The sequence below is a fragment of the Salvelinus fontinalis genome, chromosome 31 (assembly GCF_029448725.1).
Source record: "Salvelinus fontinalis isolate EN_2023a chromosome 31, ASM2944872v1, whole genome shotgun sequence".
In the NCBI taxonomy this organism is placed as follows: Eukaryota; Metazoa; Chordata; class Actinopteri; order Salmoniformes; family Salmonidae; genus Salvelinus; species Salvelinus fontinalis.
Genome location: NC_074695.1, coordinates 32621907 through 32648977, shown reverse-complemented (window position 1 = coordinate 32648977; position 27071 = coordinate 32621907). Strand labels below are relative to the sequence as shown.

At 44.3% G+C, this 27071-nt stretch overlaps 2 protein-coding genes across 2 annotated transcripts; both read right to left on the bottom strand.

The window, feature by feature from the left end:
* Window positions 1–6395: 6395 nt before the first annotated feature.
* Window positions 6396–10315, bottom strand: si:rp71-17i16.6 (uncharacterized protein LOC100148415 homolog). Its single transcript, XM_055892254.1, has 6 exons — window positions 10166–10315; window positions 9405–9633; window positions 8967–9086; window positions 7910–8007; window positions 7264–7361; window positions 6396–7077 (listed from the first exon to the last, which is right to left on the bottom strand). The coding sequence occupies exons 3-6, from the start codon at window positions 9071–9073 to the stop codon at window positions 6865–6867; spliced, it is 516 nt and encodes a 171-aa protein (XP_055748229.1). The 5' UTR covers window positions 9074–9086; window positions 9405–9633; window positions 10166–10315; the 3' UTR covers window positions 6396–6864.
* A 4594-nt stretch (window positions 10316–14909) lies between these two features.
* si:rp71-17i16.5 (phosphatidylinositol 4,5-bisphosphate 3-kinase catalytic subunit gamma isoform) lies at window positions 14910–26147 on the bottom strand. Its single transcript, XM_055892253.1, has 11 exons — window positions 26062–26147; window positions 23851–25858; window positions 23392–23457; window positions 22997–23222; window positions 22702–22796; window positions 21527–21673; window positions 21300–21390; window positions 21086–21216; window positions 20761–20872; window positions 15530–15687; window positions 14910–15386 (listed from the first exon to the last, which is right to left on the bottom strand). The coding sequence occupies exons 2-11, from the start codon at window positions 25843–25845 to the stop codon at window positions 15129–15131; spliced, it is 3279 nt and encodes a 1092-aa protein (XP_055748228.1). The 5' UTR covers window positions 25846–25858; window positions 26062–26147; the 3' UTR covers window positions 14910–15128.
* Window positions 26148–27071: the final 924 nt, after the last annotated feature.

Genomic DNA, 27071 nt, shown 5'->3' with positions numbered 1-27071 from the left:
GCACTTTGACTCTTTGTACTGTAAGTAAAACTATGACAAATAACCTGTCTAGATTCCCCCTGATCAAATAGGCCTCTCCATACAGTCCGGCTAGGAAGGAGACAGACCACCCAAAAGTGACATCCCCAACAGAAGGCATCAGTATAGCTATGTAATGATTAAAACCCCACTTCAAATACTTTATAATCCCCTGAGAACTTCAAACATACACTACTGGAAACACAGGAGCCTCTTCCCTGACAAATTACATGACATAATCATATACCGTCTGCATGGCAACTGCTGTTGTGTCTTCAACAGGGTTACGATTAGAGCTGCGATTGATATACGACGATTTGAAAAGACATCTCCAGGTTTAAATCTAGGATCATCTGAAATATCTTTCTGTGGCGATCTCCGCAGTAGCCTAATTGGCCCAGATCTTCAATGATGCAGACAGAGTGTATCTGTATGACAGACATACAACAACTTGTTTGTGTCCTTCCATTCCCCTTAACGGTAATGATCTGTATCAGATCCAGCGTCTCAATGCAAGCTAACTAAGCCACTGCAGGTAAAATATCACATCCACTATTCTTTAAGCCAACAGGCCAGCACACCTGAGGTCTACAAGGTGCTCACCAGAGGGCAAGACCAAACAGTAGCCAAATAGAAACATTAGAGCTAACCCCACCTGGCCCATCAAGACCACCACTACCACATACAGAATAAGTCATACACTATACAGGTAACTGACAAAATAAAGGAAACACCAACATAACGTGTCTTAAAAGGACGTTGGGCCAAAACGAGCCAGAACAGCTTCGATGCACCTTGGCATAGATTCTACAAGTGTCTGGAACTCTATTGGAGGGATGTGAAACCATTCTTCCATGAGAAATTCCATAATTTGGTGTTTTGTTGATAGTGGTGGAAAACATTGTCTCAGGCACCACTCTAGAATCTGCCATAAGTGTTCAATCTGGTTGAGATCTGGTGACTGAGACGGCCATGGCATATGGTTTACATCGTTTTCATGCTCATCAAACCATTCAGTGACCACTCCTGTCCTGTGGATGGGGGCATTGTCATCCTATTGTCCTGCCTTCTAGATCTCCAATTGGTCATTTTGTACATATATATTAGATTCTGTAACATGTACCCATTTCATTGATATGAAATTATTAGAGGTACACAAGTTGTTTATGAAATAGGTCACTGGAATTATTTATACGGCCACCGCGCGTCCTGCGTGTAATGGTCACATGGGTGGGTGTTCCAACAGTTTCCAACATGTTACTTTTTTTTTTACTGTTGCCTAGGTTTTACCTTGAACCCATTTCTACGTACATCATCCTTTATGACCACATGTACCTCTGGGATTAATTATGATTGACTATGCGCAAAAGTGAATTTAATGGTTTCCACACCCACCATGCGTCATGTGTGTAATGGTCATATGAGGTGAAATGTGTGCATTCTGGGAAGTGAGCACTCAATCTGTTTGACCTGACGAAGATCCGTTTTGGATGGAAACGTAGTCAGTAAAGCAGTGAATTGGGAGCTTAAACAGTGTGTGGGCCTTCCTGATCTTCACTGGCATAGCCATGGTAGACAAAATAATGGCCTGCCCAGCATTTTCATACATGACCCTAAGCATGATGGGATGTTAATTGCTTAAATAACTCAGGAACCACACCTGTGTGGAAGCACCTGCTTTCAATATACTATGTAGCCCTCATTTACTCAAGTGTTTCCTTTATTTTGGTAGTTACCTGGACATTCTCCTATCTCTTTGTAATAATAAAACATTCAAGACATTTTGAAAGATGTGCTCTGTGTCTGGGCTGAAGTTGAGGGCCCTATAGGGACATGTAGCTTAAAGACTACTGCCTCTGACTTTCTGTCAAATGGATTATAACCGAAGTTGGTGAATTCTAAGTGTATGCACAACGCCATAATGCAAATCATTTGTTCAGTCACCAAGAGAGAATATAGTGAGACTTCATTTCCAGAACATCAGGGTGAGCATATGTGTATTATTCTATTAGTTTGTCTTTATTCAGAGTTACCAGGAGAAGACAACGGCTTGGACAGCTTACATGGGAGACAGGCGTAGTATTTTGACAGCTCCTTCACAAAGGGGTGTGGCCGCAAGTTTGAATGGTTTCCTGTTATTAGTGAGATATATTTCAGACGCAATCAGGCATTTCCCTGGAGATTAGCATCAGCTCAGATCATCAGAGGATGTGCATGTGCGTGCGTCTGTGCGAGCATGTGTGTGTGTGTGTGTGTGTGTGTGTGTGAGTGTGATTTTACTGATAATTAAATGGATTTCCTGAAGATCACTTTATCAAAGAGTTAAGATGACATCTTATGTGAAGACAGACTAGGCCTCAACTGTGAGTCATGTATTATTCCATCAGACAGCTTTAATCACATGGTTTTACCAAGGGTACATTACATTATTTGACAGACAGGGGCTTATCTTCAATTATCTCTTTACATTGTAGCTGAACAGCTGTCTGGAGTCACACTGTAAGCCGAACCGAAGCCAGATGTAATTGACAGACTAATCACTAATACAAGTCCCAAGTCCCATGTCAGGAGGAAACAAGGGGGTGATTTCAGTCAAGGAACATGATTAAGTTTGAATCACAACCCCAGAAAGAATCTCAAATATCAAAGACATATTGATACAGTGTTTTGGGGCTTTGCAAGGGGCCCCTCTCCACACACTAGCTCCTCAGAGCAGAACCGGGCAAAGGATGAGGCAGCAGGTGCTGACGGGCTGGGATGAGAGATGAGGCTGATGCCCTCCCAGGGCTGCTTGGGGCCAAGACTTGCAGATCTCTTGAACCCCTTAGGTTAGTGACACACACAGCAGTGGGGCTAAATACAAACCAGGAGCTGATTAAACTTATACTAACTAAGCCCACAGACAGAGGCCATGGAAACCTTTCAGATGTTTAAACAGTTGCCTGGCTACCCAAACTCCTTGCTCCAACCAAACGCTATGCCACACCCATGAACGTTAGTGGCTTCTCCGCAATGAGTCTGTATCTGAGTACCTCTCTGAAGATTTCTAGACTGGAAATTCATTTTAGACAGTATGATTGGTCCCAGAAACCGGGTTGAACCAGAGCCAGAACACACGTGGGTAAAGCAGCGTTTGAAAATTCGTCATTGGCTTTGATATTCTGATTGGTTAGAGATGATCCAATAGCTGATTACTTTGTTTTGTACAACACGCCTCCTTTTGACCTCACCACAAATGACTTCAACGATGGCTGTCTCAGACTGAAGTCTGTAGCGAGCGGTCGAGCTGCGGAACAATTCAGTGAGAGTCGCGAGGCAATCTAAACATTGCCATTGATTGGGTACATGCATATAAGTGCCAGCAGGGTCCACAAACCTAAGAGTGATGGTCAATTTTATCCAACTCATGTCACAGTTAACAGACAAAAGTAAGAAGGATTTATAAGGGCTATTTTCCAGCTAAAGCCTCATGTCATAGAATAGTCCTACATATACATTGGGGATTCCCTAATCAATCTAAAATCTTTACTGTGATTGAAAGTGATTGATCAGGAGATCCCCCTTTCAATGTTCATTTGAGTATCTTCCTAATCCCAGTGGAATGTGTGAAATGGTGTCAGTAATCTGCTCGCCCTGACCCTGTGGCCAGTGGAGTGGCAGAGGGCCATGCACAGCACAGAGCAGTGCTGCTCTAGTGTCAAGCAGTAATAAAACAGGAACATGGTATCGTGTGAACCGGACAGCAAATATAAGGAAGAGGTTAGAAATGGGTATAGAGAAAGACCAAACTCCTGGAAAATTGTATCCTTCAGTGAATGTTCATGTATGTCATTATTTGCATAACTACTGTAATTTTCCTTCCATTTTTATCTCAGCTTGCCCTGTTCCCTTTACTAAAACCTCAGTCAACAGACCAGGGGTTAGGACTGGGAGCTGGAGTGTTGGCCTATGATCTTCCTCCCTCCCATATCTTTCGATGACAATATTTGACCACAGATGAGATACCTCTGCAGCTCCTGATTGTCAATATCTGATCATCCATAGCAAGCTCAATCACTTTATGTGTTATGCTCTAAGTTACAAGCTACCTAATATCCATCTGCATGAAAACTAGATGCAAACTATGGAAGTTATTACATTGATTATAACGAGTAGCATACAGTACCTCCCATAAATCAATGTCACTTAGAACACTCTATCCTATTCTGTACACTTCCTTTGGGTTCTACAAACACAGGTCAGGATAAACGGTTGCATAACAGCAATGATTTATTACCATAAATGACTGATAAGTGTTTGAGAAATAAAGAGTGCAGTGAAGTTTAATTCTACAGCTAAAACGAAAGGTAAAAATGTGCAGTACTCTCACCTGTTCACCACTTTCTCTGATCCACTGTCTCTGCTTCCTAGCTCGCCTCGACCACCTATATGAGTCCAGTGCACAGTTTGGTCTGCAGTCCAGTACTGTACAGAAAGGAGGAGGAGTCGAAACCAGCGTTTATCAAAGTTAATATATATATATATATATATGTGTAGGCCTACCCTACTGTACAAACAAGGTAGGTTTCTGTTAGGTATGGGCGCCACCCCGACGCTATACAGACTGGGCTACAGTACTACACCGTTCAACCCCCGACATCGAGGTCTTTCAGTCAGGTAGCAGGTAGGTTATAGGCTAACGTTATGACGACAGAATTTTACCTTATCGTGCAGGAGATCAAAGTTAAACTTGGACGAAGAAGGACAAAGGCTCGGTTTGTTTGATACACATTGCAATTCCCTATAGCTAGTTTATTATAATTTCCCGTAATAGTCACTTGCTCCTTTTTCCATCTGCCTGTCTGTAATCTTTCTACAAATATTAATTTCCCGCTCCTCCCCAATAACTCTGATCAGGACAGGTATCTGCCCATTCGTTACAAATTTAGGATCCGAAATGGAAATAAGAGGGGGGGGGGTTGAACGTGTTTCATTAGTTCATTTCCCGTGATAATTCTTAATAGTTAGGTTATGGGTAATTTCCTTTGTCAGAAATAATTTTGTATTTGCTTTTTTAGTGCCTCCATGCAAGCCTGTTGTAGGTACTGCAGCTGAGTATTTTGTTATGAGGAATATAAACATCTTTATAGAATGATGATGACAAAAGCCATCAACAAGCTCATTATCTGGTGCCAGCCAAATCTGACTGGGAGATAAACCTCAGAAAACAGACTTCTGCAGAGCACAGGAACAAGAGAGCTGTCTGTTGTTCAAGGGGCTGATGGGGGTGATATTGTGTGGGGATGGGTAGTGTGGTAAATCTGTTATGTAGTTTGCTGTTCATGACTGTATTGATTTATTGTATTGGGTTTGGAGTTGTCCCAGTCACAGACAAATACAACTAAGGATCCATAACCAAGTCCTACCCTAGCATACCTCACATTCCTTCCCACTATAGGATTCCCTCATCATAACACCAACACGGTAGAGAGGGCTGTTAGAGCTAGCTGGACCAGGGATTGTTATAAATATACCTCCTTCTCCATTCCTCTCCACCCTAGGTGTAAAAATATGTTAATGTGACAGGTGAGGGCAAAGAATGGATTTATTGGTTTTGTTTGTGAGGGTCAAATTGCTATTTTGGAGTAACGTGCATAACTCTGCTCCGTACATACAGTAGTCCGTAGGACTGCAAAATGTATTATATGTTGTATTATCTAGTGTATTTATAGGATTTGTGGGCTCAAGGCTATATAGGTCTGAATTCCACACTTCCATGAAGTCAGTGGCAGTATTGGCACAGTTAATAAATGATGGACGGACACCATCACACACGCCCCTCTCCCACCACCCATCTTCCGTCCTGCTTCAGGGATGTCAAATTGTGGGTTTTCGGGCTGTAATTTCACAGAGTTGTACTCTTCCAGGTGATTGATGCATGACCATGGTAAGGGAAAATTAACCACTATGAAATCTAAAGTACCTTCTTGCTTTCATACTGATCGTGTTTGGCTGCAATCAGACGTTTATGTTTCGTGTGTTTATCCTTTGGGCCTGCATACCACCAATCAGGAGCCTGGTAAGGAGGCTCGTTGCCCTGAGAACCGGAGCAGTGAGTAGTAGGATTCAATGATTTGTCTATAACAGAGGTCAGGGGTCATTGGAGAGTGCTGAGTTGACATATTTCAGGTTCCAGCCATGGATGCACAATCACACTCACACACTCTTCCACATCCAACCATACAAGCACACAAACATACAGTATAAAGCAATGCTCTTGAGTGAAGATGCTTCATAGCTCTTTTCATTCAGCTGACAGTTTATGGTATCCACTTAGATTACATTTAGGATCAATATGGGGATTTTGATTGATAATAATTATTTTGGACATTGAATGATTCAATCAATTACACTTGCCACGTGTCACTTTTAATTACAAACTCACAAAATAATACACAGTTTCACAAATAAAATAATGACTATTTGTTGAAAACTATTAGTGGAAATTATAGAAATACAATTTTGAAAGTACAGCTTGTCATATTAAAGTGAAAACTACCATCATAAATTCAACTAAACATTCATCCTCTTAATCTGGGACTGCCCTCTTGTGGAATATTTGACCCAGCATTACACACAAATTCAAATTTCACTGACACAAAGGGATTTTTGTTTCAATACGAATAACACAGCATAAGCACATTTAATAACACAAATATAAAAAGATGCATGATACTCTGACCCAAGTTTGGTCTTTACATCTGATTAAATGATTTTCAATTAGCAAGGCTTTTGGAAGTATAATAAACAGTAGTTATATTACCAATAGCACTAGCTAATGCTTATTTAATAATGCTAGGTTTCCCTTCACCTGTTTATTTGTGAGATAGGTAGGTAACTATGTGGTCCCTCGAGCTCCTCCAGGTCATCTAGGAGCAGAGCTGGATGGTTGAGGGAGAGAACATGGGCAGAGTAAACCTGGTGGAGCTGGGCCAGGTTGAACATATACCTGACCCCTGCCAGGTGCTGTAGGTGACCCCGCTCTCTCTGTCCATCCTGGTTCACAGAGACTTTCACCAACTATGGACAAAGGGACAGGAAAGTGAAGTCATAGCTGTGTATGAGAAATATCAACCTCAAACATATTTTGTTCTGCATTTTTATCCCTAACTTTTGCTGACAATGTGACCCTAACCAGGAAACGCTTAGGGGCATTACTCATTAGTACTTATTACTGTAATTAGTGTAATGAATAATTAGCCTGACCTCAAGAGACTCAGATTCCTCCTTCTCCTCTAGGTCTCTGAGTCGTCTGGTGGAGTGTTCTCTCAAGTTGTCCCACAGGGCCTCGGCACTCACCTCATCTGACACACAATCAATCAATCAAATGTATTTTATAAAGGCCTTTTTACATCAGCAGTTGTCACAAAGAGCTTTAACGATCCCTAGCCTAAAACCCCAAAGACCAAGCAATGCAGAGAGGGAAGCACAGTGGCTAGCAAAAACTCCCTAGAAGTCAGGAACCTAGGAAGAAACCTAGAGAGGAACCAGGCTCAGAGGGTTAGTTATTCTGGCTACACAACACAATAAATACATAACACAGAGGCACACTGGTCACATGAAAAGCTACAGACAACACACTGCAAGACACTAGATGGCAATAAATACATTAGCAGTGGAAATTAGTCTGTTGAACCACTAGGCTAGATAATGGGACTTTTCAGGAAGGTGAAATGGTGGAAATCACAGTGCTTGCTTAGCTGGGCTGTACCACTTCCTCCCGCTCCAGTTAGAACACACTTGAATGCCTTCTGGAAACGTTCCAACCAGTTGCGCCACCAAAAAAAGGGTACATTTGCATACAACATTGTCACCTAAAAGCGAAGATGTACTTTTGTATTATAACAGTTACCTCCCATGTTCTTCATCAGTAGTGTGTACCAGGTGGGTGAGGAAGTGTGGACAGGAGATGGGTTGAGGAAGTACTCAGCTGTCTCCTTCCCGAACAGCCTACCGAGAGACAGCAGCTGATCAAACAAACACATACATACACACACACCATGCCCTCAGTATATCAACCCATACTTTGCATCACACAAACAAACACTTCCGTCCAATTATATTGCCGACATTATATAAAAGCGGATTGTTGTGAAGATTGTATGATACCCACAGAGATGAATTCATGCATTCTGAAACAATGACCTGAGAAGACATACAATTCACACCCATAAACACTAATTCACTAATAATTACTATTACACACACATACATGTAATAGTGCCAGACATGCACACAAACATTTACAGTTGGCATTGCTGTTATGATTTCAGTTGTCCTTGATGTCCTTTGTTTAAAGAATTTTTTTTTTTTTAATTGCATTGTTGTTTGCTGTTTTCTTCTGTCTTTTCCCTTCTTCTCTTTAGTTCATTCTCTTGGTTGTTGGTGCATTGGGGGGGTTCTTGGGGGTGGGGAATGGATTTCATTGTTTTTTTTCCTGTGGGGGGGGGGGGGGGGGGGGGATTGTGGGAGGTGTCTTGAATGGTTGAGGAACAGCTATTGGGGAACTGTGGGGGGATCTTGGAGGGTTCAGGTTTCACAAGATTGTGATCATGAAAAAGGAAACTATGACATATATTTTATATCACTATCATGCACACGCACCCTCACACGTGAGGATGGCTCTGTTGCGGAAAGACTGATACATGTTTGATAGTGTCTTGATGCTGTATTGTTTGTCCTTCATGTTCTAATACTGTAACGTTACTCCTTCCTTGTGTTTTTTCTAATAAATTATTTATAAATTATTTTAAAAATGTAAAATAATAATAATTAGCTGTAAGTAAACAGATATAATTAGTACATTTAACATCCACACAGTATGCATATGGTTCCAATATACTGTATGTCCAGCATACAGATCTACACTCACTTACTTAAACCCAAAGAAACACACAAACATCCAGTACCTGTGCAGGTAGAGGCAGTAGTCCTGTTCAGTTCCAGCCACAGTGTTTGGTTCAGACGGGCTGTGACTGGGCCCCAGAACATCTGTCTCAATACCCTGTGTGCTCATATCGACAGGGAAGCTGAACAGGCACAGGGATGGAGTCCTCAGTCAACACCATATTATTTGTATTTGGTTGAATGTATTAGTTATTTTCTGTCATTTCCAACTCATCTGTCGTCTATAATCTATACCCAGCGTAACAGCAACAAAGATAAACATCAAAGTAATCACACATCAGAGATCATGCACTCCCTCATCTCTCCCGTCTACAGGAAGAATTACACAATCAAATCCCTAGCTGTTCTGTCCTCATTTAACACTGTGCTCATTATCACATGAAATAGAGAGGTGACAGGACCTCACCAATTCAAACAGATAGCTAATATGTAAAACCTACCTCTGTATTAGGTGATGAAAGCTGCTGTGCGGGGCTTTGTGTGTGCGCAGTTTGCTGCTGGGCTGTTTTTACGAAACAGAGAAACGCCTCTGTTTCACATCAGTGATCAGTGTAGAGACACTGCATCTCCCAGCAGCTCCACAGGGCCCTGTTACTCTAGGGGCAGCGGGTTGTTGTTACGCCCACAGAGAGGTGATGGTTGCCAGGCTGCGGGGAGCACCTGATTCCCCTTGTTGGAAGAGAATACAAAAGCTCTCCTGACTCTCAATCACTCTCTCACTGTCTCACATTCTGTCAGATGGAGAGACCTCCATCTGACAGGATGTGCGTGTGTGAGTCTGTTCCAGTCTAATTATTAACCAAGACTGCGCGCCCAAACTCGCCCTGTTAATCCCAAACCAATCACTAGTCAAAAGGTAACAGAATAAATACATTAGTGAGAGACGACAAGAGAGGGGATGAGAAAGTCATCTTACATTACAGGCTGAGTAAGACAGAAAGCCTAATGCGTATTGGAAGAAAAACACGACATGCAGTGAATACCGTAATTTAACAAATTCAGAAACAGAAAGAAAGTAAGAAACCACTAGTCAGATTTGTCACATAATTAGCATACAGATTCTCACATGCAAACACTGCTTTGATCCACTCCATTTTCTCCATGCCAAAATTGTTGTGACATCAAATGTAACCGTTTCAATTAAATGTTAGACCAGTAATGACATATCTCTGCCCCTCTATAAATATATTAAAACATCTACCTAGCCCTAGGCAGAGTTGCCATAACATGAGATTCTGGAGATAGCTGGAACAGTTTGATGGCTGAGGTCTCCCTTTCTCTCTGTGTTGACTAAGAGGTGTCATGCCCCATCAACATAACTGATTTAAAATGGTGCTAGAAAACTCCAGTCCACTCTGAACACCAGAGGAAATCAGTCATGCTGGGAAAAGGCAAAGGTCACAGATCCCAGGCAGCATTTGTCACATCCCTGGAAATTGAAAACAGAGGGCCAAATTAAAGCCAAGCAATAGTCAAAACAAAAATGTGACTCTATAGTCGGTAAAGAAACGTATGCCCATATAATAGTGTCATTTTGGCTTGGCTCATCTATCAGTGGCTGTGTATCTATCTGTGTGTCTCACTCCTGTGTCCACTCCCTTGCAGAGCACTTACATAGGTCAGACTGAGGTCAGGAGGATGTGAAGGGGTTACCTCCAGTGGACATTCCCATGGGCTGGTGTCAGTTAGCATTTCCCTCCAAAATACAGGGTGATTGTGGGGCCTTCCCTGCAGTAGTCCCCCGTCATGGGGAGGTCAGAGGACGCTGCACCATGTCATAACAGGTTAGCCACGGGCCGCTGCAGCTCAAAGCAGGGTCCCTGCAAGAGAACACGACATTGAAGAGGAACATACACACCATCACATACAGTATATATTCATGAACTTTTCCATTCCCTCTGGTAATGACATATAGAAACCACGGGCATCCATGTAGGTGAACAAGGAGGATTCATTCCCGGAAAGATGCCAACAATGAGAGATCTGAGGCTGGAGAAAATCTAAAGAAATCTATGGGGCTCATTATTCTCACACAAAATAGAATTATATCTTGATTAATCACTCAACTAGTTCATTCTCAATCTTCACCTGTGCTCATCCTAATGGATATTCACAGGCAGTGTCTCGACCCCTAATAACATGCCCCACCACTGCCCCACCCTGGGGAGCGTTCTCATCTCCACGTGGTGACAAAGACAGGTTGTGATGGGGGAGGGCAGGAGAGCTAGGGCGGTGGTCTCAAATTATAACGCCCTGGCTACCTGCATGTCTAGTATAGCATTGTGCACAGTATATGGTTAGGACAGCCCCGTTTAAAGTGACCATCAAGACTTGATTATTACTGTTATTTAGCCAGTAGCTATCACATATTTGACAAAATGACGCAAAAGTAGGCTACATTTTTCATAATAATTGCACATAGATGGAAGGCTGCAAGAACAAAACAACTGAGAAGATTCTGACAACCTAGTAATTACACACCATAGATATTTCAGTCAAAACCGATCTTTCCCTCTTATGCTGTCAAAAATAATGGTACGGACAGGGCCTATAATGGTTATTTCGTCTTTTTAATCCTTCATACACAGTATATTGGTCTACATCCTGTTCTGTGCTATTTAATCATGCAAAAGAAAAAAAGTAACTTTGGTAACTCTATGTCCATTAATTAAAAACTATTTGATTTGCACCCAAATGCTGTTGTTATACATTAGAAAAGTGAGTAATTGGACCATGAATCTCATCATTCTATCCTTGTTTCATATATCTATAGACGGAACATTGTTTGTGAAACAGGGAGGGAGATCAATTTCAACTTGGCCTCCATAACTTGTCCATCATACCTGTCCATCTCTCCCAAGGAGCAGTTACCACCATGTGAGACCTTAGAGGACCTTCACTAACCACACCCCAGCCTCGGTTACTTTGATTAGTCTCATATATCTATAGTTATAATATCAAACAGAGAAGTTGTCCAGCATACCTTTAATGTTAATCTCTCACAATAACCACCATGTGAGACTCCTCTAGAGGCCATGACTATAATCAAACAAACAAACCCGTGTAAGGAAGACAGTGGAGGAGTATTGATTCAAGGAAAGCAATCAACTCTAAAACAACAACACCCAGCTTCAGTTTCTCTCAGACAGCCACCTCTTGCCCAGTACAGAGTCCAACACCCTGCACAAAGCCGCAGCATGCCATGGCAACACACACTGTGCCACCCCTGTGACTCACACACATTTCTTGCTGGCACACCGCTGGTATTGTTTGAAGAAAAGCCCCTGAATGGTGACCTAAAACAGAACTATCTAACGAACGGCACCTGTGTTTTAATATCCAACTACAGCTCCCTGTAACTCTGTCAACGTGCTATGGTGGATACAGAGGATATAGTCCTTTTTGCCCAAACTGTTACTCTTCTACATGGATGGACACCCATAGACTTCAATGACTTACATACAACCCCATTTTCATATTTCGCTAGAACTGGATATCCTAGAAGAGAGACATGTACTTACCCCTTGATGCAATAGGCAGGGTGGTGGCGGTGGTGTCTGAGCTTTGCCCCGGGGTGAGGGCAGGGGGCACCCAGTGCTCCAGAACAGGGCCAGTAACAGTCAAACCACTAAGCAGCTCTGACACAGTGACACAGAAACACTACACTAAAGGGAGAGGGAGGGGGGGGGGGAGGGGGGTAGGAGAGATTTAACGAGAGGGACAATACAGAAAAGGACAGTAGAGAACATGGAAGAGATGAGGAAAACTAAAAACTAGAATTTGTGGGAAATTGTTTCAAAGGAGACAGATAGATGGATGAAACAGGCGATGAAGGAGCGAGCTAAGCAACCAGGGTCGTTAAAAGAGAGCATCAAAAAGAGGGAGGAGAGTGAGTAGAGGAGGCAGGTCCTTGCTGCCCCCTTCACTACACCACGGTACCCCTAAGTGCCCTAGTCCTACTATCACATGCAGGCTCTCTGTGAGGCTCCACCCACACAGCTGAAATTAACTCTCAAAATGAGGGTTTCTGAGAAACAAGCCCTGTCTGCATCATGCTGCCATGCTGCCATATTGCCTGTCAGTATAGTAGGCCTACACATACAAGTGACAGACAAACATGTACACAAATAGATTAGACCCCCTCACACACACTACATTGTATATATGTACTAGTATGCATGCATAACCTCACTATCTCTCACTTCCTTTAGTCACTTTCCTTACTAACACTCACGGTCAGAAATGAATGGTACATAATGTATTGCGTCATTCTGGAGTCACTTTCATTGTAAATAAGAATAGAATATGTTTCTAAACACTTCTCCATTCATGTGGATTCTACACTGAACACAAATATAAATGCAACATGTAAAGTATTGGTCCCATGTTTCATGAGCTGAAATAAAAGATCTCAGAAATGTTCCATATGCACAACAAGCTTATTTCTCTCAAATATTGGGCACACATTTGTTTACATCCCTGTTAGTAAACATTTTTCCTTTGCCAAGATAATCCATCCACCTGACAGGTGTGGCATATCAACAAGCAGATTAAACAGCATGATCATTACACAGGTTCACCTTGTGCTGGGGGCAATAAAAGGCCACTAAAATATGCTGTTTTTTCACACAACACAATGCCACAGATGTCTCAAGTTTTGAGGGAGAGTGTAATTGGTATGCTGACAGCAGGAATGTCCACCAGAGCCCATTGCCAGAGAATTGAATGTTCATTTCTCTATCATAAGCTGCCTCCTTTGTTGTTTTAGAGAATTTGGCAGTACGTAGAGAACCGGCATCCCAACCGTAGACCACGTGTAACCACGCCAGCCAAGGACCTCCACATTTGGCTTCTTCACCTGCGGGATCGTCTGAGGGAGCTGGGGTGCTGAAGAGTATTTCTGTCTGTAATAAAGCCCTTTTGTGGTGAAAAACTAATTCTGATTGGCTAAGCCTGGCTCCCCAGTGGGTGGGCCTGGCTGCCAAGTGAGTGGGCCTATGCCCTCCAAGGCCCACCCATGGCTGCACCGCTGCCCAGTCATATGAAATCCATAGATTAGAGCCTAATTCGTTTATTTCAATTGACTTATTTCCTTATATTTACTTAGTAAAATCTTTGAGATTGTTGAATTTTTATATTTTTGTTCAGTATACCATGATTACGGAGTCTTGAACGAATTCTGAATAATGAGAGAGAAAGTTATTTGTGTGAGACAGACACACAAATATCAAACCCCCAAGACAAGCTAAACTCTCACCATTACAATAACAGGGGAGGTAGGCATTTTATATCATACCTCCAAGACATGCTAACCTCTCTCTATTACAATAACAGGGAAGGTAGGCATTTTAATATCATACCTCCAAGACATGCTAACCTCTCTCTATTACAATAACAGGGGAGGTTAGCATTTTATATCATACCCCCAAGACATGCTAACCTCTCACCATTACAATAACAGGGGAGGTAGGCATTTTATATCATACCCCCAAGACATGCTAACCTCTCACCATTACAATAACAGGGGAGGTAGGCATTTTTGGGGGCTATGATATTTGTGTGTCTATAACTTTCTCCCTCATTAATATTCACAATTAATTCAGGACTATCCGTAATCATGGTAGCATCCACATTAATGTAGAAGTGTTCAGAAACACATTCTATTCTTATTTAAAATAAAAGTGACTCCAAAATAACACAATACATTATTTAGCATTCATTTCTATTTGGCATAAAATAATCTGAAACACAACCAAAACAAACAGCAAATGCAACCAACAACATTAATTACAGTCTATATTACCCATCTATATACCCTCAGCCAATTATAATTCAGAGAATTAACCCAAGCATTATTAAAGGATGAAGGACATACCGTTCATATGATTTGGGTTTAGTAGATTTCATTAAGGAAGTAATAGATTGTCCGCATGCTATCATACCAATTTATTCTAATCAACACCATTTATTCTAGTCAGCTGGAGCATATCGCACAGGTGGACAACAGCAACACTCCCTCATGCAGGATTTGAATTTGGCCTGACATTTGAGTACTATATCCTGTCAATGCCAGTCTGTTGTGTAACACCTGATTATATTGAGTTTAAAAACAAATTATAAAATCATATGAATCTCAGGCATAAATGGGGTTCTAGAAGTTGGTTCTATTTAATGCCAGCCAACATGTGGATCCACCAGTTGGCCTGAACCGTCCAGCCCAGTTCCTCGCACTTTGCTATCTGCTGGTGGAAGTGTTCCCGTGCGTTGTCCTCCCCCTTGTCGTCCTGCAGTGCGTCCCGAAGGTAGCGCATGTCCTCTGCAGCGCTGAGCTCAGGGATCCCCGTCAAGAGCATGAGGGAGAAGAGGGTCACCAGCAGGCGAGAGTGGGAGCGCAGGGATAGGTAGGCCTGGGTACATGTGTCCTGCAAGTGGGGAGAGAACCACTCGTTTGACACAACCACACACATACAAATTCAGAAGACAAGGATAGACAAAATAATTACTCCAACAGTTATTTAGCCTTCACATGTAAAAGGAAGTGAGGACCTTCAGATAGGCCGCTTACCCTGAACTTCTGGAAGTAGAGACTGGGTTGACCTTTGATCCTGCCCATGACGTAGAGGAAGTCGGGAGTGAGGACAAAGGGGACCCTCTCCCTGCTAACCCCCAGGAACCGTTTGGTGTTCCCCAGGATGTGGCCAAAGTCAATGTGAAACAGATTCCCTTTGGAGCAGGAAACATGCTTTACATTTAACACTCCACTCACCATATCAAGAGGACAGTGAATCAATCAACAAAATGTATTTTATATAAAGCGCTTTTTACATCAGTAGTTGTCACAAATTGCTTTACAGATACCCAGCCTAAACCCCCAAAGAGCAAGCAATGCAGATGCTGTCACATTCTTGATAATGGACGGACCAAGGCGCAGCGTGACTTGAATTCCACTTTTTTTTTTTATTCATGGTGAAACTTCACACAAAACAATAAACTATTACCAAAACATGACATACGTGGTTCAACAAGCACATGCACAAACAATATCTGTCACGTTCCTGACCTATTTCTGTTAGTTTGTTATATGTGTTAGTTGGTCAGGACGTGAGTTTGGGTGGGCATTCTATGTTTTCTGTTTCTATGTTGGTTTATGGGTTGCCTGGTATGGCTCTTAATTAGAGGCAGGTGTTTGGCGTTCCTCTAATTAAGAGTCATATTTAGGTAGGTGTTTTCACAGTGTTCGTTGTGGGTGATTGTCTCCTGTGTTTGTGTATGTCGTTGCGCCACACGGGACTGTTTTCGGTTTGTTTGTTCAGTGTCATTTATGTGTAGGCTTTTTCCCTGTTCGTGAGTTCTCGTGTGTTATGTGAGTCCGTCGTCCAGATCTGTCTACACCGTTTATTTGTTTTGTTAGTGTATAGTCGAGTTCGTGTTTTTTCTTTAATAAATCATGTCTACAAACTCCGCTGCATTTTGGTTCGCTCCCTGCTCCTCCTCTTCTGATGAAAAGGAGGAGGAAAGCCGTTACAGAATCACCCACCGATCCAGAACCAAGCGGTGCGAGTTCAAGCAGGATTATACACAGGAATCATGGACTTGGGAGGAAATATTGGACGGGAGAGGTCCATGGGCACAGCCGGGAGAATATCTCCGTCCCAAAGCTGAGCTGGAGGCAGCAAAAGCAGAGAGGCGGTGGTATGAGGAGGCAGTAAGGAGACGTGGCTGGAAGCCCGAGAGGAGACCCCAAAAATGTCTTGGGGGGAGGCTAAGAGGTAGTGAGACAAGGGCAGGTAGGAGACCTGCGCCCACTTCCCAGGCTTACCGTGGAGAGCGGGAGTACGGGCAGGCGCCGTGTTACGCAGTAGAGCGCACGGTGTCTCCTGTACGAGTGCATAGCCCAGTGCGGGTTATTCCACCTCCCCGCACTGGTAGGGCTAGATTGGGCATTGAGCCAGGTGTCATGAGGCCGGCTCAACGCGTCTGGTCTCCAGTGCGTCTCCTCGGGCCGGCTTACATGGCACCAGCCTTACGCATGGTGTCCAGGTAAGGTTGGGCAGGCTCATGCTCAAGGGAGCCAGTACGCCTTCACGGTCCGGTATTTCCGGCACTACCTCCCCGCCCCAGCCCAGTACCACCAGTGCCTACACCACGCACCAGGCTTCCAGTGCGTTTTCAGAGCCCTCCACGCACTCTCCCTATGGTGCGTGTCTCCAGCCTAGTGCCTCCAGTTCCGGCACCGCGCACTAAGCCACATGTGCGTCTCCTAAGTCCTGTGCACACTGTTTCTCCCCGCACTCGTCCTGAGGTGCGTGCCCTCAGTCCGGTACCACGCACCAGGAGTATAGTGCGCTTCGAGAGGTCAGTGTGTCCTGTCCCTGCTCCCCGCACTAGGCTTGAAGTGCATGTCCTCAGTCAGGTGCCTCCAGTTCCGGCACCACGCACCAAGCCTACAGTGCGTCCCAGCCGGCCAGAGTCTGCCGTCTGCCCAACGGCGCATGAACTGCCTGTCTGCCATGAGCCTGCTAAGCTGCCCGTCTGCCATGAGCCTACAGAGCCTTCCGCCAGACAGGAGCAGCCAGAGCCTTCCGCCAGACAGGTGCAGTCTGAGCCATCCGTCTCCGCAGCGCCATCTGAGCCATCCGTCTCCCCAGCGCCATCTGAGCCATCCGTCTCCCCAGCGCCGTCTGAGCCATCCGTCTCCCCAGCGCCGTCTGAGCCATCCGTCTCCCCAGCGCCGTCTGAGCCATCCGTCTGTCCTGAGCCATTAGAGCCGCCCGTCTGTCCCGAGCCGTCAGAGCCGATAGTCAGTCAGGAGTCGCTAGAGCCAGTTATCAGTCAGGATCTGCCAGAGCCGCCAACCAGACAGGATCTGCCAGAGCCGCCAACCAGACAGGATCTGCCAGAGCCGCCAACCAGACAGGATCTGCCAGAGCCGCCAACCAGACAGGATCTGCCAGAGCCGCCAACCAGACAGGATCTGCCAGATCCGTCAGTGAGCCATGAGCGTCCAGAGCCTTCAGCCAGCCATGAGCGTCCAGAGCTGTCAGCGAGCCATGAGCGTCCAGAGCCGTCAGCGAGCCATGAGCGTCGAGAGCCGTCAGCCAGCCATGAGCGTCAAGAGACGTCAGCCAGCCATGAGCGTCGAGAGCCGTCAGCCAGCCATGAGCGTCGAGAGCCGTCAGCCAGCCATGAGCGTCCAGAGCCGTCAGCCAGTCATGAGCTGTCCCTTAGCCCAGAGCGGCTATTTACCCAGAACTGCCCCTCAGTCCAGAGCTGTCTCTCTGTCCGGAGCTGTCTTTCAGTCCGGAGTTGCCCCTCTATCCTGATCTCCCTCTCTATCCTGAGCTACCTCTATATTCTGATCTATCCCTCTGTCTTGAGCTATCCCTCTGTCTTGATCTATCCCTCTGTCTTGATCTATCCCTCTGTCCCGGTGCTGCCCCTGTCGTTGATGTTACCAAGAGGATTTTGTGGGGGTAAGATGAGGGTGGACATTCTTAGGGGGAGATGGAAGCTGGGATTGACTATGGTGGGGTGGGGACCTCGCCCGGAGCCTGAGCCACCACCGTGGTCAGATGCCCACCTAGACCCTCCCTTAGACTTTGTGCTGGTGCGCCCAGAGTTCGCACCTTATGGGGGGGGTTATGTCACGTTCCTGACCTATTTCTGTTAGTTTGTTATATGTGTTAGTTGGTCAGGACGTGAGTTTGGGTGGGCATTCTATGTTTTCTGTTTCTATGTTGGTTTATGGGTTGCCTGGTATGGCTCTTAATTAGAGGCAGGTGTTTGGCGTTCCTCTAATTATGAGTCATATTTAGGTAGGTGTTTTCACAGTGTTCGTTGTGGGTGATTGTCTCCTGTGTTTGTGTATGTCGTTGCGCCACACGGGACTGTTTTCGGTTTGTTTGTTCAGTGTCATTTATGTGTAGGCTTTTTCCCTGTTCGTGCGTTCTCGTGTGTTATGTGAGTCCGTCGTCCAGATCTGTCTACACCATTTATTTGTTTTGTTAGTGTATAGTCGAGTTCGTGTTTTTTCTTTAATAAATCATGTCTACAAACTCCGCTGCATTTTGGTTCGATCCCTGCTCCTCCTCTTCTGAAGAGGAGGAGGAAAGCCGTTACAATATCCCACAAACAGATGGGAGAAAGGTCTTCCTAAATATGATCCCCAATTAGAGTCAACGATTACCAGCTGCCTCTAATTGGGAACCATACAACCCACCAACATAGAAATAGAATGACTAGAATACCCCCCTAGTCACGCTCTGGGCTCTCTATGGTCCGAGTGAGGGCTCTCTATGGTCCGAGTGACAGATGCAGAAGCACAAGGGACAGGATATGAAAAGGGACAGTCTGTTTCATTGAGACTGATGACCTTGCCTTGATTTTATTTTTACATTGCAGGTACTGCATGTAAAACTTAATATAAAAAACAGTTGTCACTGACAACTAAATGTACACGCTTCAATCTGCTCAGAATACATACAAATGCTCATCTTTATTTTGGTCTTTGAACACTGTGCACAAATGAGATTTTGTCAAACAAAAAACAGATAATACAGAAAAGGTGAACCTGACATGAGTGAAAAGGTCACCAAAGACTTATATCGAGTGCTGTGTTACTCAACCATGTTGCCTTCACGCCCACTGTGAATGTTTGAGCAGCTTGGCAAAATTAACTGCAGTCAGTACATCTAATTGGTGCAATAATTAGTCAAACAACACACAAATGGTTGATGACAAATCAACAGACGTACATATTTTGAACCATTATAATTATTTATATTGGTACATTTTTCAAATTATGTTATGGATTCTTGTTAATGGAAGTTATTTGTCAAAATGAAAACCTACATAGTTACCAGTACCAGACTAGGCTCTAGGGCTGCTAAAACTAAATAAAAACACTGGAGAATATTGAACCAATGGATGCATCTATTTTTTCCAATCCATATGTGTGATGGGTCTGCACTCAGGCTACAATGGAAGGTTACCGTTGCGTGGGAGAATAAATATGTTTAGGCTTCTATTGTAACTGTGTTGGAGGAGTAGTGATTGAACCAAGGCGCAGCGTTGTGAAATGACATATTTTAATTAAACAAGACGGAAAAACACGAAACGAAAACACTTGAATAATTAACAAAATAACGTAGACAAACCTGAACATACGAACTTACAATATAACACGAAGAACGCAAGAACAGGGAAAATAGACTACACAAAAAGAACGATGTACAAACAAACCGAACAGTCCCGTATGGTGCGACTGACACAGGAGACAACCACCCACAACGAACACTGTGAAACAACCTACCTAAATATGACTCTCAATTAGAGGAAACGCCAAACACCTGCCTCTAATTGAGAGCCATACCAGGCAACCCTTAAACCAACATAGAAACAGAAAACATAGAATGCCCACCCAAACTCACGTCCTGACCAACTAACACATACAACAAACTAACAGAAATAGGTCAGGAACGTGGCATCTACGCCTTCATCAGTGCTCTACAAGCACTGGTACGGACTGATGAAGCCATATAAGCCGAAATATGTGCTGTTTTCTGTTTAGAATTTTTTGGTGCTTTGCACTAGCACCTTTTGTTATTCTGTCGAGCATGTATTAAATTCCGTTTATTTTTGCATCTCGGCCTCCTTTGTATTCCTTTTCATGGTTTGAGTGCGAGTACCTAGAATGCATTCATCAAATTTTGGGGGGACAAAATTACACTATTTTATGCTGTGTCTTCCAATCTTCTTTTCTGTTAGTGAAAGGTATAATACTATTCTCATTCTTACCTTGGTCTGTAATCATGATGTTGTCATTGTGGCGGTCCCCTATCCCCATCACATACGTGGCCACGCAGTATCCAGCACAAGAGTTAACAAACCTCTCCATAGCCTGATAGTGCTGAGATTAGGTGGGAGAAGTTCAGGGAATTGTAAAAACATGACTATAAAATGTCACAATGTCACTGGGGAAAAGCGAAATGACTTCTGTACAGTCTCTCATAAACTACTGTATCATGTCTAAGATTGAAAAGCAATTCGTGGAGATAGGAGGTATAGCTATTGATCCATATTGAAATGAGGGAAGAAATTGTGATATTTATGTGTTATTTACAATCTCTTGGAGTGGACACTTCCCCTTGAGCCACTCAAACAGGGCATCATTCTTGAAGGCTCCTGTTGTGCCTCCTTGGATCCTCTGCAGGGCAGCAATGGTGATGGCATCTCTCACAATCTCTATCATGCCTGAAAACAGATAAGTGGTTATCAATGATTGTGACACAGTGCATTTTCAATTAGAGACTGAATATTGAACTATTGTTAATGACCTATATTGTATCCTGTAGAGATGCAGCCATAGGGCACAAGATTCAGATCCAGTGATTTCTCCTGCCATATAGAATCCATCACCACCAGTGTCTGGAAACATCATACAAATGATCAATCAAATATAAGTCAAACATTACCTAACAACGAAATAAGATACGTTTTAAGTCATTTAATCACTTTTTAAGTATCGTATTTTCCACCGATCATTTAGCTAGTCTTTACTCACCTGAATCACCAGCATGTCCTGTCGGAGGTCATCCCCCTGTTTGAAGATGATGCCTACAGGGGGACCAGAGGGGCATGGAGAGTCCATGGAGGAAAACTCAAGCCACAGAGGCTTCTTCTTGGAGGCCATAACCTTGCACCTGTCCAGCTAGAGTTGTGGGGATTGGAGGATTGGGAATGGGATTGGCCAGAGGGAAGCGACTTTTAACATATTATAATATGAAATGACAACCAACAACAGGAATTATTAAAGGTCATGAACAGTCAAAATCATGTATTTCATGAACCAACATCGGAGAAGGCCAACATCAGAGAAGGCCAACATCAGAGAAGGCCAACATTGGAGAAGGGCAACATTGGAGAAGGCCAACATCGGAGAAGGCCAACATTGGAGAAGGCCAACATCGGAGAAGGCCAACATCAGAGGTGTGTTTGCAGAGAGGCGTGGTTTACATAGCTAGTTAGCTACTCTACTGGTGCCAAAATTTGACTGTAGGGTGTCAGCAAATATAATTAAAAGTTTACACTTCATCTATGGCAAAGATACTTGTGTTTCCCTTTTCATCTGTGTCTGGTGTTTGCTAGTTACTGGCTAGCTAGGTCTTCAGCCAGCATGGAACAAAATAGAAGGGAAGGATCGTTCAAAACTTAACGCAGTTGTCATGTCAACATATCCATCACTGCTGCTGTGAACCGCATCACAAGAGACATGTCAAATTGGAGATATTTTTTTTTTTACACAATTGATGCAATTTCAATGTTGTTTGAGTTGCTTTGTTAATAACCAAATTTGATTGAGATATTTTTACTGCAACATTGCTCACTACACTATATCCACGTTTCCTGATATAGGCGTTTCAAAGAGCTGTCAAGAGCTGTCAATGCGAGCTCATGAATATAAGCTCCATGCCCACTCAGCCTGTCTTTTCAAACTTCCTGGTAGTTAGCCATGAGAGAAAATGTACTTCAAAAGGATATTTTACATGGGAATCAGAATGACTGTTCAGGACCTTGAAGATAAATCAGGTTCAATTTCACCTCAGGACTCATTGAAGTTAGAGTGTAAAATACATGGGGGGTTAGAATCACAGTAAGTTGTTTTTGTGACCCTGACAGCAACAACACATTCTGGCTAAAATGTCCCTTCCTGCCATACAGACACTGAATTAACCTTACCAGTATTCTGCCTGCTCTGATGCGTGGGTCAAAGGGCACTTGGAAGTCTGATGGGAGATTACATGTCCTCAGGAGCTCCTGAAGCCTCTGGGCAGCTGGGGAACAAACAATCTGTTACCAACTTTATATGATTTGATCAAATTTGATTTTATAACACTCCAAAGGCAACTGTATGACCATTCCAATGTTCACAGCAATATATTTCTTCCACTCTGACCCAATGGAATTTGTTCTATTTATATTCTATGACATGTTCTATGTTCTACATCCCAGTGGAGCCAGGCCAGAACCCCACCTGTGGATGGGAGGTCCGTCTTGTCAGGGTAGAGTCTCTTGACCACACTGGCAACCTCATGTAGGGCCTCCACAGCCTGCACCTGGCTGATGAAACTGCTCAGCATGGCCTGGCCACAGCCCAGCAGGTAGGCCTCTAGCACCACAGCCATACGCTGACGGAAGAACGGGCAGCCCGCCACCTCACTGCGCAGGTACCAGAAGAAGAAGTGGCCAATTCTCTTGCTCTGTACGCCAGAGGAAAGTTAATTGAAGTATGTCTTACTATAGCTAATGTATGTTATTTATGCATTACAAGCATAGCTTGGTACAGTTTCACTCCCGTGACCGCAATAAATCACAGTCAATAATTTCCTTGCAAACTAAAACATAGAAGTTCACACACAGGTCACATACTCTGAGAGCTCTTTGGATGAGGAATCTAGTCAGGAAGCTGTCATGGTAAGGCTCCACTTTGAGAGTCTATGAAAAAGAGAGAAATAATAACACAATACTGGTCACAAACATCCCAGTGCACATCCCAGTGTGCAGTGAAAAGCTGCCCTTTGTGCTATGTCAATGTTTGCTGAGCAACATGAATGAGTGACGTCTTGGTAACAATTGTTACTCTCTTGTATTCTATCAAATAAAATGTTATGTTACATGCACCGAATACAATGGATGTAGACTTAACAGAGATAATACAATTGTCCAGTTCTAAGAAATAGCAGGCAATAACTAGGCTGTAAAATAACCTGTTAACCATAGATATCCTATAATTAAAGACTTATTTCAACTTGTTTTTTTTCAATGTACAGAAGGACAAATCAATCATATGATTCCTTCTATTCCATATTCGTCCCCTATTCAACGTACCTGCACCAGCTGCAGCAGATACTTCAGCATCTCATCATTAGACAAGCTCTCCAGTCTCTGGACAGCCAGCTTCCTGACCCTCTCATCAGCAAAGTCCACACTGAGGAGCTCCAGGGCCACGGAGACATCCAGGTCTGGGGGTTCCCAGTGACTCAGCAGCCAGTGGACATCCTGCACAGAGCTGGGTCTTAGCCAGTCTACACTGCGCAGGAACTGGGGGAGGTTGGAGGCATACTGAACACTCTCCTCCCTAAACCTCCTCAGACGGGCCCTGTCTGTGGTCACTGGGGACGAGGAGGATCTGGCAAACGGGTCGCTCGCGATGGGAGACAGGCTTTTATCAGATAAGCTGGAGTCGGGTGAGGATGAGGGGAAAGACTGACCAGGCGAGGAGCAGGATCCAGGGGAGGTTGTGCTGTGAGGGAGAACCACAGGGAAACTGTAGCGGTCCAGGAGGAAGGTGATAGCCATGGATTCTGCCACGTCTGGGTTGGTGGCAGAGGAGAGCTTATCCGCCTTATAGGTAAAAGCCTCTTCCTCCAGCTCGGGATAGGCCCACATGTGAAGGGTGTGTGGCCCTTGGCTAAGGACGGACCTGTGGTCTATCAGAAGGAGATTCACAAAGTACAGCAGCTTTCCCTTCCCTCTCTGGTGGTCTGGAGCTTTAAGACCAGAGGATGGGGACTTGAATTCCTTTGTTGCGGCGCTATCATGGGTGCAAGCATTGATGATCAGGCCCAGCTTAGCTCCACGGGGAAGATTCCTGAGGAGGATATCAAACTCCAACCACTCGTTCCACAGAACTTCATCAGCAAAGGCCTTGGGTGTGGAACAAACAGAGGTTACCACCTTGCTCCCGTAGAGGATAGAGGCCTCCACGTGGATGAACTGAGGAGGCTTGCCAGGGGGTTGGGGTATGTCGAAGCCCAGGAGCTTCACTCTGAACTTGCGGTTGCAGTCCCAGAGTGAAATCATGAGGATGTCATCCACATCCTTTCCCTCCAGGGCCAGCTCTTCGTGGGAGCTGGAAAGCCCAGTGAAGCTGTCCACAAGGGGCCAGTCTTCGGCCCTCACAGTGTCCTCATCAAGCTGCGCCATGGGGACCACAGACAGATGGAGCGCCTGCATGGACTTCAGACACTGCCGTACCCACAGGGAGTCAGAGAAAGGGAAGTCTCCAGAGAGGAACTCCTCCCTGCCACAGACCTTGAGAACCATGTCACCAGACTCACATTCCAGAGCATGGTCTACCATGATTTTTCGGAAGACCTTTATGAGACCTTCAGGTGATATGTTAAAATCCACCTTTACACTGAAGCACACGTCATTGTAATGCATGTTGACTGACAGCTTTCGGCTGAGCTGTTCCTCCTGGACTTTTGGGACGGGGGCTGAGGTGGTCCATGGCTCTGTTGCATAGGCCCTGGGATCCCGCCTTCTTAGCTCTTCCTGGCGGGGAGAAGCCAGCTTCCTGCGTGTGAAGCTGAGCTCGCCGAGCCTATTTGCTGCTACTGTATCCAGGTCATGGCCAATCAGGTTGACCAGGGTACGGTGGTGGCTCTGCCTCTCCTCTGTGTCATCTGGCTGAGGCGACACCACTATGTGAGCTACCTGCCTTCCCCGGGAGTCACGTGACCATGGTACATCCAGAGTCCGGAGAACCTGGCAGTCATCAAAGATCTCATACCAGTCCTCTCCCTTGGGGTAAAGCAGTACAAACTTTTCAGGGTCCAACAGGCTTAATGGATCGGGATGGCAGTTCAGCTCTTGAGTTTGCATGCAGATACGAAGACGTAGCTGATGTACACTGCATTGTGCTGGTAGCCTCACCACTACCAGGACTTTCTCTTGCCTCTCCCCAGCCTGGATGCCCTTCCCTGGGCATAACTCACAGATGAACCCCAGGCTGTTCTCAGAGCAGCTGGCTCCAGACATATCTGTTGCAAAATCTGCATATTCCCTGATGCCTTGACCAGAGTTAGATTCAGTCGCCATTCAATCTCCTAGACTAACAAGAAAAACAATGATCTAGAATTAAAAGCTTTCCTTGTTTTGATACTGTGCATTAACCGCACGCAGACGTACACACACAACAGCCGACACACAATTCCCACCTTTCAATGAGACAGTTCATCTGAAATTGTAGATTAGAATGACATCTTACTTGATGATAGAAAGCTTTACTTTCAGATAAACTACAAAAAATCTCACCTGAACAGATTTGTCCTTCCTGGTTCCTTTACCACAGCAACAATAAATGACTGACTCCGTGTGTACGTACTTAAATAAAATGTCCCCTTCTGTAATTCTTGGATACTTCCTCATTCCTTTCAGAGTTGCTACCCATAAGTCAAGTCAAAGAGAAATAAATCCTTGTAATGGCCTGATAAGGAGTTCCTCTATTGTGGTCTGATAAGAGTTTACTGTAAACTGATAGGTAACCTAACAGAGGAAGCATTACCAGTGAAGTCCCTGTGGATTGAAACATGCACGCATGAAAGTACAGAGACAATAACAAAGCATTTGTACATTTGTGCAAACCTGTTTAGCTTGTTGTCACTCATAGCTCAAGTGCTTTCCATCCTGGCATCCAAAAGATTTTTTAGTGAGTGTGTTTTCATACTTGGTCCCTTTCAGCCAATTTGTGTGAACTCAGTGCAGTTCGCTTAATGTTTTGTGCAGTGTGACCACTCCAAAGGAACTCAGACCATTCAAAAAAGCCCCTGAAGCGAACCGAAGTGAGAGCATCTCTAGAGGTGGTCCCAGTTCTGTTCCGAGTTCAGTTCGCTTGAATTCCACGTTCCGGTTCCCTTTTTTAGGGCAATGTGAACACAAAGCTCCTCAGATTCACTTGTCATTGTTCCCGTACCCAGAGTGTGAATTACGGGAGAGTGAAGTTCCTGAATTTAGACATGAGCTCCTCTAAAGGCAACAAAAGTCAAACTTTATGGAGGTCTCTAAATATTGATCATTTGACTGAGAAGTGCGCCGACAGCAAGACACATCACTCTCACCAGAGAAAGCATCCGAGAATTAAGAACACCTTGCTAGTATTGAGTTGTACCCCCCCATTCTTCTGCCCTCAGAACAGCCTCAATACATCAGGACATGGACTCTACAAGGTGTCAAAAACATTCCACAGGGATGCTGGCCCGTGTTGACTCCAATGTTGACTCCAATGCAGTTTGGGTAGTGGACCACTCTTGATACACACGGGAAAC